At 30.0% G+C, this 11,002-nt stretch overlaps 2 protein-coding genes across 3 annotated transcripts; one reads left to right on the forward strand and one right to left on the reverse strand.

Moving 5' to 3' along the window:
- The first annotated feature begins 4,376 nt into the window (after positions 1 to 4,376).
- On the forward strand, positions 4,377 to 8,625 carry LOC124923845 (granule-bound starch synthase 2, chloroplastic/amyloplastic-like). The gene is made up of 10 exons (XM_047463819.1): positions 4,377 to 5,088; positions 5,200 to 5,304; positions 5,463 to 5,649; positions 5,945 to 6,199; positions 6,273 to 6,337; positions 6,441 to 6,518; positions 7,010 to 7,120; positions 7,194 to 7,238; positions 7,323 to 7,496; positions 7,579 to 8,625. Exons 1-10 carry the CDS (start codon positions 4,717 to 4,719, stop codon positions 8,533 to 8,535), a joined length of 2,349 nt encoding a protein of 782 aa, XP_047319775.1. The 5' UTR covers positions 4,377 to 4,716; the 3' UTR covers positions 8,536 to 8,625.
- LOC124923847 (defective in cullin neddylation protein AAR3-like) lies at positions 8,544 to 10,608 on the reverse strand. Of its 2 annotated transcripts, none has more exons than XM_047463821.1 (9): positions 10,464 to 10,608; positions 9,967 to 10,090; positions 9,746 to 9,800; positions 9,602 to 9,677; positions 9,438 to 9,520; positions 9,267 to 9,354; positions 9,144 to 9,189; positions 9,003 to 9,052; positions 8,544 to 8,926 (listed from the first exon to the last, which is right to left on the reverse strand). In XM_047463821.1, exons 1-9 carry the CDS (start codon positions 10,546 to 10,548, stop codon positions 8,694 to 8,696), a joined length of 840 nt encoding a protein of 279 aa, XP_047319777.1. In that variant the 5' UTR covers positions 10,549 to 10,608; the 3' UTR covers positions 8,544 to 8,693. The 2 variants fall into 2 exon arrangements, with proteins under 2 accessions (XP_047319777.1, XP_047319776.1); XM_047463820.1 differs by having other exon boundaries at positions 9,267 to 9,363.
- Positions 10,609 to 11,002: the final 394 nt, after the last annotated feature.

Here is an 11,002-nt window from a genome sequence, read left to right on the forward strand (position 1 = left end):
ATTTTTTTTATTTGAGAAATGATAAATGAAAAATGTTTTAATTTTCATAATAATTTTAAAATATTTTATACTAATTAATATCCTTATTTATATACATTATCTTAACTATATGTAGAGTCAGTCTTTTTAAAATACAAAAATATAATAATATTATGTAACAATAGTAAGTGATTGTGACGTTTATTCTAATATTCCTTCATTTAAAATATTAAAATAAATGAAGAGAGAGAGCAAATATTCCTTTAAATAATACAAAAAAAATCTAAACTTAGATAAACATAGGGCTAGTTTGATTTCGCGTTTATAACTTATTTTCGTAATAAGGGCTACATTAACGTTGTGTAATAAATTCATGTAAAAAATTATAATAAACAAACTTTTTGCGTTTAAACTCAATTTTCTTTTTATCTCTATCCTATCCTTAGCGTTTAAGATTATAATCTCAGCATTTTTCTCTCTTATTATTTTTTAATATTTTTTATTTATTTTCTCATCCATTTTATTCATTTTAATCATTTTTTTTTATGTATTTAATCTCTTTCTAATCATTTTATTCATTTTCTCTCATTTATTTCATATATTTATAATATTTTTATATGTTTATATAAAATTATTATAATAAAAAATATATATTTAAATATATTTTTAATTATCATTTATAATATATGTATCTTAATATATAAAATAATTAAGCAAAATATTGAATATAAATATACTGTGAATTTTTTTATTTATAATTATAGTTTTAAAAGTTAAACTAGCCTTAATTATTTAAAAGTATCGATTACAATTGAAATAAATTTTAATACGAAGAAGAAGGTGAAAGAGTTAAAAAATAAATTGACAATTGAAAGATTTAGTAGACAGAGAAAAAAGGAGAGTGTAGAAAAGTAAAAAATATATATAATAATAATAATAAATTACTTTCTTTATTTATATCATTTATATTAAAATATATTATTTTTTAATTTAAGTCATTAATTAATATTTAAAATTATATATTAAAAAAAATGTATAAAAATTTAAAATATTAATATAATTTATTTTGAAATATATACTTTTTTAATTTAAATCATTTATTAATATTTAAAATTAAGTTAATAAATATATCTAAAATTATATATATATATATATATATATATTAATTATTAAATAATATTATAAATATAAAAAATAAATAAACGGGGCCTATATCAAACGTGCATAAGTTTAACGATTAAATAAGCTAAGATCATATAAAACGTACTGAGAATAAACTAGATAAGCTGGCGTATAAGCTGGCGTCAATAAGCTATAAGCTGAATCAAACTAGTCTTATACTTGTTGTGGTGTTTCATTTAAAGTTTAATCTCATAATACTTAAATAAAATAAAAATAGATATTGCATAAGACATACATTGTTTAAAAAAATATATTAAATACAAAGTAAAATTAAAATTAAATTAATACATTAACTTAACTAGAAACATTAGTAGTCTGAAATGTTTGAATGTCATGTTCATTAATATAATATCTTAACATTAAAATCAATAACTATAATTTAATTTAGTTGATGAAAGTAATTTATATGCTTAGTTAAATATATATTAACAAAAATATCAACTTGTGAGTTGTGAACTTGTGAGTTGTGAATGAAACTAATGATCGTGAACACGTGAACACGTGGTTACCTTTTTTTTCTTTGTTTATTTGTCACTACAAAATTATACTGTGAGCATCTAAAATATTAACATTACAATCACTTTCATTAATTTTAATTGAAATTATTTAATGGGAATAAATGTTTTTCTGACATGATTCATTTTTTTAAAATAACTCATTCTTGGCTTGTTCCTCTTTTTTAAGTTTTTTTTTTTTAATTATGTCTAAAAAATTATTGTTAGATGAAAAAGTAAGTTACTTGATGATTTTTTTTTTTTAATTAAAGACATACGATTATAAATTATAAAGTATGTTTCCATTCAAAGCACTTATGGTAATAATAGAATATGTGTTTTTTTAGTATTTTAAGTTAACTAGTTATTTGAATTATTAATTTGTTAAATTATTATAATGTCTTTATATATATATATTTAAAGATAAATTATGATATTTTAATATTTAATTGATAAAATGTGTAATTTAATAATGATAGATAATTAGATAAAGAAAAAAATTATAAAAATAATGTAAATTTTTTAAAAAATTCAAAAAGCTATATCAAACGAGTTGCATGTGTTCAAACAATATAGTATTAAAATATTAATTGTTTAGAAATATAAAGAAAGGACACGTGCCATTAATATATGGTTTTTAATTATTTTGATTAAATCAATTTTTTTAGAAAGTTCTTTTTTAACTTTTAATTTGTAGTCATACTATTTTTCGTATATTAAATATATAATAATTTATAAATACACTTAACAATTTAATCAATCATAGTCAGATTCAAGCTTAAAATGTTATAAGCATTTAAGATATTAATTTAAAATTATTTTCATTAATTTTAATTAAAATTATTTAATTGGGAATCAATGTTTTTCTGACTTTCTTAATTTTCTTAAAATAACTTTTTCATGGCTTGTTCCATTTTATTTTTGTAAGTTTTTTTTAATTATGTCTAAAATTTATTTGTTTGATAAAAGATAAGTTTTTTGTGGGTTTTTCTAATTTAAAAAACTATCATGATTTATGCTTTCATTCAAAGTTTTTATTTTTATTTTAACCTGGTCACTTTAGTACCAATTGAGTGAGTAAGTTATTTGAATTATCAATTTGTTAAATTAGTATAATGTCTTTTTATATATATATATATATATATATATAAATAATGATATTTTAATATTTAATTGATAAAATGATAGATGATTGGATATAGAAGAAAATTTTAAAAAAATCTCAAAAAGCTATATCAAACGAGTTGCACGTGTTCAAACAATATAATAATATTAAAATATTAAAATTTAGTTGTTTATTGATATATGGAAAGATGAAGAAAGGACACGTCAATATATGTTTTTTTAATTGTTTTTGATCAAATCACAGTAATAATAATAATAATAATAATAATAATAATAATAATAATAATATACAATAATAATAATAATAATAATATATATATATATTAAATTGTATTCGTTTCTACATATCTTTCCTTCAAATTTTTCCTTTGAAGTACCGTTAATACACATATTTTAAATATAAATATACTTAACAATTTAACTGACTACTTTAACGGATTTGAACTCATTATCTTATGAGTATCTAATTATTTAATTGAAATTATTTAATTAGTATCAATGTTTTTCTGAATTTATTCATTTTTTTAAAATAACCTCTTCATGACTTATTTCATATTATTTTTGTAACTTTTTTTATATATATGTCTAAAAATATTATTTGATGAAAAAGTAAGTTATTTGAGAATTTTTTTATTAAGGAGAACCATCCTTCAAAGCTTTTTCGGTGAGAATCAAACAAGTAACCTTTTAATTTTTAGGTTAATCATTTCAATTAGTCGCTTTGATAAGATAAGTTATTTGAGTTATTAATTTGTTAAATTATTATAATGTTTATATATATATATATATATATTTAGAGATAAATAATGATATTTTAATATTTAGTTGATAAATGTAATTTAATTATTAAAATGATAGATAATTGGATAGATAAAAAAAAGTTATAAAAATAATGTAAAATCTTAAAAAAAAATTAAAAAAATTATACAAACGAGTTACATGTTGATATAGTATTAAAATATTAAAAATTTGTTGTTTTCATTGATATATGGAAAAGATAAAGAAAGGACACGTGTCATCAATATATGATTTTAATAGTTTTGGACAAATAACGTTAATATATATATATATATATTTTTTTTAACAATCCTTTCGTTTATATTTTGAGTGCGATTAATCCCGTATAACAAGTACATAACTGGCAAATACATTAAGCAACCTAAAATTTATAAAATTGATAGCAACTCAAACCCAAAACTTCAAGAAAACTAGGATATCTATATTTTATTATAAATATACAGATTTCAAGTAGAATAAATAATATATGGATTTAAGATAGTAAATAAAAATAACCCTATTTATCCTAAAAGTCACTTTAATAATAAATCTTCTAAAATCTTTTTTAAAAAACTAAATAATATATACAGAAAATCTAATTAAAGTAAAAAGATTATTCAAGCAATAAAAATTTATAGTTTATATTTTTCTTAAGAATTGATCCATTTTAAATTAGTTATATTTAATAAATTACATGTCTAACTAATTATAATAGATTAAAGTGTTTTAATTTAAAATTATGTTTAGTTTTTGCTTAACTATAAACTCTTTATAGTCAAAAGCAGATGGCCTTTTAGGATTGTAAAAACCTTTTACAAGATTTTGCGGCGGAGAAAAGAAAGAGAAAGAGAGCAGTTGATCATCGTCATCCTCCTCCTATATACTAACGTTTTCTTCGTGATTTGTAATTCGGAAATCTAGGTTAATCTGGACCTCACAACAGAAACACCTTGCACGATCTTTTTTGTTTCCTCTGACCCCATTGATCCATCTCCAAGAGCCTATCCGGTTTGATTATTTATTTCTGTGATTGTTTTCATCACTTGGGTCAACTCCATTTCCAGCAATAAGAGTGATTCGATCTTGGATTTGGACTGTCTCCAGACATTGACGTACGTACACCCTTCTCTGTGACAGTTCCTCGAACATTCTTCGATAAATGGCGGCCATGGGTTCACTTCCATACGTGATTAACACAGCGGTAGAGAGATCCTTGCTGAAAAATGAAAATCGGAGGAGATTAAGGGTGTATTCTTTTGCTCGTGGCCCGAGAAACCCACTTGACAATGTGGGTTCAAGTGATTTACGATTTGGGGATGCCAAAGAAGATGTGGGTGGAGGAGCTTCACTTTCTTTATGCTGCACTAGATTGTTCAGTAAATGCAGTAGGACAAACAATTGCTTGATCGTGAAAGCGATGGGCAAAAATTCTGAGCAGGCTGAGGACAGTGATAAAGTAGAAGACGCTTTCGAAGCCAAAATTGAGAAGAGTATGAAGGTTTTAGCCATGCAGAGGGACTTACTTCAGCAGGTATCTTTTCTCATTATTCTCCTATTATGTATCTGGTTCATATATATGAATAATCTGGTTGAGTTCAAGTCGCTGCTGCTGCTTATGGAGCTCTATTGTTGACTTGTACAGATTGCAGAAAAGAGGAAACGAATTTCATCCATGACAAGTACTGACACTAACCCAGCAGCAGAAGAAGAAGAAGAGGAGGAAAAAGAAGAAGAAGAAGAACAAGAGGTTTTTTGAGTTGAAATAGTTTATGGACCTATCAGGATCTTGAATTGCTTTTGTGATGTTAAGAGTAAAAAAGAAATTACTCAAATTAGAGATTTGAGGTAGTTTGGATTTACCCAAAGAAAAAACTATAAGCTTCTTATGGAAAATTTGGTTTGCAGGTAATTCCCTCTGAAGAGTTGCCTCCTTTTGCTTCGACTGTTTTCAGTCAAATTGAAACAAGGAAAAGTGTTAGAGAATGGGCTACATCAAAGGTGGTAGTTGAGGAGACAAAGGAAAATACCCGTAAAGAGATAGATGTCACACTTGTCGCACACGACGAGACTCAGTCTCCATTGTCAATAGCAGGTCCTTCTTTCTGTCTTAACTGCTGGGATATGTTGGGAAAATGTATTTTTCTCTGATTGAGTTATTTCCAATTTTGCAGTTATCTTGTTCCCCTGCTTGTTTTCCACATTTTCTGTGTTTGTTCTTGCCAAATGATGTCAAATTTAGCAGATTTATTCTTACCAAACACATAAAATCTAGAATTTAGGAAACTGTTATCTTTGTAGGGAATTTTAAATATCAATATAAGAAATTTATTGCAATAATTAAAGAATGTCTTCTTAACTTGGATCTGAGAAATGGGAGTTACATTTAGGTGGACTTGGAAATGTCCTGCTGAAAGAGACTCTAGGAAAATCAAACGAAAATGCTTCACAGGATGTTCTCGCTAGAAAACCACCAAGTATTCTCACAAAAGAAGAAACTAAGGAAAGCGCAGGAGAATCAATGCTGTCAAATGGACATGTGGCTAAAGAGGAAGACCTGAAGCCGCCCCCCCTTCCTTTGGCTGGGACCAATGTCATGAATATCATACTCGTGGCTGCTGAATGTACTCCTTGGGTCAAAACAGGTATTCTTTTAACTATGTGATCATCTTTTCGATAGGTGAATTGAATTGAATTTGACAAAACGAGCTTGTTTAGGTGGACTTGGAGACGTTGCAGGAGCCTTACCAAAGGCTTTAGCTAGACGTGGACACAGGGTTATGGTAATCTATATACTTGTTTCTTGATGTAGAGCTATATTTAGAAACATTTTAACTGTTTCTTTTATTGAAAAAACTCCCATGAATTTCCTGTCCGGATCTTCAGGTCGTGGTACCTCGATATGCAAACTATGCCGAGCCTCAAGATACCAGAGTGAGGAAGGTCTACAGAGTAGATGGACAGGTTGATAACTGTTTGAAAAAGCTCGCAAATATATATTTTTCTGTAACAATTTTAGATCAGTTTTTTGCACATCTCGACTAGAAACTGGCAAAATCAGCCTATTTGGAAGCATTTTATGGATCTGCGTTCGGATTTAGATGAGAAACCGTATCTTACTAAATTTTGTTTCCAAACGGGATCTCATATGGATCCACATCCAAATAAGATACTTGACAAAAGGAAAAAGTCGTTCCAAAAAATAAGAAAAAGCACTCTCTTCGGGCATGAAATGTCTCATTTTTTTGGTAAGAAAGATTGAAATACAGATAAATTCCACTGAATTTTTTTTGTGGAAATGGAGTTTTGTGAGTTCTCCCCGGAACTGGAAGAATATTTCAAGATCTTCGAAGATTTTATTATCTATATACGGACTCAGATAGTGTTTCCATATGGGCACTATTTGATTGAATAAAGAAGAGATTAAAAATCTCCATCTGACTATTTATTTTCAGGATATGGAAGTGACCTACTTCCAGACGTACATTGATGGTGTTGATTTTGTTTTCATCGACAGTCCGATGTTTCAGCACTTGGAAAAGAACATATATGGAGGAAACCGTCTGGTAAGAATGCACCCACAACTTCTGTCCTTGAAATGATTTCTGGTCTATAATTTTGACGTCGTTGCGGTTGCAGGACATCTTGAAACGTATGGTTTTATTCTGCAAAGCCGCTATTGAGGTACTACACAGATCAAAACATTTGTCATTCTATCGGAATTAGTCTCGAGAATTGTAAATCAAAACAAAACATGTCCGAATTCAGGTTCCTTGGCATGTTCCTTGTGGAGGCGTTTGTTATGGAGATGGAAATCTAGTTTTCATCGCTAATGACTGGCACACTGCATTGTTACCGGTTTACCTCAAGGCCTATTATCGCGACAATGGCCTAATGAAGTATACAAGATGTGCCATCGTCATTCATAACATAGCCCATCAGGTTAACATTTTCTCCAAACCTTTTCTATCGATTCCAACAACTTAAACATTTAAACGCACTTTTTTTCTCGTGTTTCCTCCAGGGCCGTGGACCGATGAATGAATTTCGATATTTAGACCTTCCTCCAAACTATTTGGATCTGTTTAAACTGTATGATCCACTTGGAGGAGAACACATGAATATCTTTGCAGCCGGTTTGAAGACAGCTGACAGGATTGTTACGGTCAGCCACGGATATGTTTGGGAGATAAAAACACCGGAAGGCGGTTGGGGACTAAACCAAATTATAAATGAAAACGACTGGAAATTAAAGGGGATTGTAAATGGGATCGACACGAAAGAGTGGAATCCAGAATTAGACGTGTATCTGAAGAGCGACGGTTACACCAACTACTCGTTGGAAACTGTGAAGACTGGTAAACCGCAGTGTAAGGCAGCATTACAGAAGGAGCTCGGTTTGCCCATTCGTGAAGAAATCCCTTTGATCGGTTTCATAGGTAGGCTCGATCAGCAGAAAGGAGTGGATCTGATAGCGGAAGCAATTCCGTGGATGGTTGGTCAGAATGTTCAGTTAGTTATGCTGGGAACAGGAAGACCCGATTTGGAACAGATGCTGAGGAAGTTCGAGTCTCAGCACAAAGACAATGTGCGAGGATGGGTGGGATTCTCCGTCCAGACGGCCCATCGAATTACTGCGGGGGCTGACATTCTACTCATGCCTTCAAGATTCGAGCCGTGTGGATTGAACCAGCTGTATGCCATGAAGTATGGAACGGTTCCTGTTGTTCACAGTGTTGGAGGTTTGCGGGACACTGTTGAACCGTTTGATCCATTTAACGAGAGTGGAGTCGGATGGACTTTCGATAGAGCAGAAACAGGGAAACTTATTGATGCTTTAGGAAACTGTTTACTTACTTACAGAGAGTATAAGCAGAGTTGGGAGGGATTACAAAAGAGAGGGATGATTCAAGATCTAAGCTGGGATCATGCTGCAGAGTGTTATGAGAAAGTCCTTATAGATGCAAAGTACCATTGGTGATCTTAATATGTAGAAATTTAGTCAAGGATGTTTCTGTCATCATATAGGAATTGCAATAATATGTAGTTTCTTGTCCTTCTTTCAAAGGTGGATCAATTCGTTTGTATAATGAAATAATGCTACAAAACTATTCAATAGAATGAAAAAATGTTTTCTTCTCACCAAATTGAGCTGGGATTTTTAATCTTTAAAAGCCCAGCTAAAGAATCTAAGTTACCAAACGCCACATTTTGCTCGACAAGATCCGTGCAATCTGTTATCCCGGGTCTATTCTCTGCTTGACCAATTACCCAACTATGCCTTCTCTTCGCAGTTGGCGTGTCAATATGAAATGAAGGGTCTTCTCCTATTCGCTTCTTCCTCTTCGATCCAGGGAAGCATCTCAATTCTCCTGCAAAAACAAGTTCCGGGATTAAACCATAAGGATGATTAGTTAGTGTTTTCACAACTCGTAGCAAACAAAATACCAGGGAGAGCATCTTGGTTGATACTCCAAGTGCTGATGGATCCTGTTATTCTGCAAAGGAAAACAAAGGGAGATTTAATTGCTTCCCCATAAGTGGTAGCATTCATTTCAATAATGTTAGCTTATTGTATTAGACAGACACCTGTACATGTACTCTGCAAATTCATCTATCAAAAGAGGCCAAGCTCCTGCAAAACACCCAAATAAACATAAATAAAAGGTGTTTACAAATGGGTTTCAATATAAATGCAATATTACTTGTTACCTTGAGGATCATATCCTTCAAGATCTTCGTGTACACAACGGCTGAAGGCCAAAACTTGCGTCCATGTATCCTCAGAGATGTTATGCCCCTGTTTTTTCTGAAATAACCTAGTCAGAAAATAACTTCTTTTCCAATCTGGAAAGATACAGATTCGAATAATACAAAACATACTTCAACAAAGTCACACCACTGATTCAGAAGCCTAAACCTTCCAACCAAGACCATTCTCCAACATCTAACGGCCTTGTTTACAGCTGCAGACCAAACCAAACCAAGTAATAAATGCATGATCCCAGATTTATAAAAAAATCTTTTGACAATCGTGACAAACTTACTGATATTCTTCTGTCCATTTTCACGGCAAATGTAAAACACAAAATCGTAGAAGCGTGCGAATTCCGAGAAGTCTGCCTACAAAGGAAGCAAAGTTTAGCTGACAAGTTTAGCTCCAACCACATTTATCAGAAGATCAATCTCACCTCTAAGTCTACTAGCGTTGAGTTGAGCCTGTATATTTCGTCAAAAATTGAATCCCTGCCACAGGAGAAACATATATTTCATTAACCCTAGCATAAATCATCATAAATCCAAATACAAAATTATCCCTGCCATTACCATCATTGATTTTAAACAACTTCGTTCAAACACCTCTTTTTCATACAAAAGGAAGTGCAGAGACTAAATTATTTCCTTTTCATACCTAGCATGGATTTTTGACTGCACCAACTTCAGTAGATGATCCAGTTGCTTTCTTGGGTTATGTTCTTGTTCATCTGCAGAATTTAGCTTCCCAGAAATGCAAGAACTTGCTCCAGAAGTAATTTCTGGAAGAGAAATGCATTATGGGTATAGAATCATGTAGGATATTAAGTTAGGCACAGCATATCCAAGTATGATACATGTTTTTTATTATAATAGGATTACTAAGAAGATAATTAGTTTTCCAAGTTAAGTGGGAGTAATTATCCATCATCATAGTAAAGAGCCTTGTGAGTCCCACAAGTAAGACAATTGACGACATAAATAAGTTTGTTAATAACCTACTAGAGTTTTGAAAAACCCAGAAGAAGCATATCAATCAACAAGATGCCCTAGTTAATGAAGGAAAGAGCAAGCAGCATTAACAAATTTCAAAACTAAACGAAGGAGGATTGAACAATAACCCATAGCAGAAATGAAAATTGAAAAAGAAATTACCACAATATCGTCGGTAGATATCGAAGATGTCGAATTGATTGAAATCAGACGTGTCCATGGACTCGAAGAAGAGGCGCAGCCCCATCGATCGATCTAGGGCTTCTTTCTCTAGGAGAAAGATAGAGCTAGCTGGGGAGGAGGAGGGTTTCAGGTTCTAAAAGTTGAACGAAACTCAAACAAGCATATTATATACTTTTCTCTCTTTGTCTGCGTGTCTCATATCATATATAATAATGAAAATTAACGTTAATTAATTCGCGTAACACCTTTAATTTGAATTTTATATCGCTTCATTTTTAATAAGTTATATATATTTACATAATATTTAAATATATATTTTAAAATATTAACCACAACAAACAAAAATATATAAATGAAATATTATAATATTTTATATATTAAACTACTATTATACAAAAATTGGGACTAAAAAATAAACATGATATTAAAAGTTTTGAAGCTATACCAGTATAACCTAATTAGCTCCACAACTAATTCCAGTGAATTTGATAAAAAAATATCTCATAATAAAATATTAG

This window comes from Impatiens glandulifera, chromosome 2 (assembly GCF_907164915.1).
Source record: "Impatiens glandulifera chromosome 2, dImpGla2.1, whole genome shotgun sequence".
In the NCBI taxonomy this organism is placed as follows: Eukaryota; Viridiplantae; Streptophyta; class Magnoliopsida; order Ericales; family Balsaminaceae; genus Impatiens; species Impatiens glandulifera.

Coding starts and splice junctions, on each gene's coding strand:
- LOC124923845 (XM_047463819.1), top strand. CDS start 4,717: ATGGCGGCCATGGGTTCACTTCCATACGTGATTAACACAGCGGTAGAG. Junction 5,650..5,944: donor GTCTCCATTGTCAATAGCAG/GTCCTTCTTTCT, acceptor AGTTACATTTAG/GTGGACTTGGAAATGTCCTG. Junction 6,519..7,009: donor TCTACAGAGTAGATGGACAG/GTTGATAACTGT, acceptor ATTTATTTTCAG/GATATGGAAGTGACCTACTT.
- LOC124923847 (XM_047463820.1), bottom strand. CDS start 10,548: ATGGGGCTGCGCCTCTTCTTCGAGTCCATGGACACGTCTGATTTCAAT. Junction 9,190..9,266: donor TGAAGGATATGATCCTCAAG/GTAACAAGTAAT, acceptor GGTGTTTTGCAG/GAGCTTGGCCTCTTTTGATA. Junction 9,053..9,143: donor TTTGCAGAGTACATGTACAG/GTGTCTGTCTAA, acceptor TTTCCTTTGCAG/AATAACAGGATCCATCAGCA.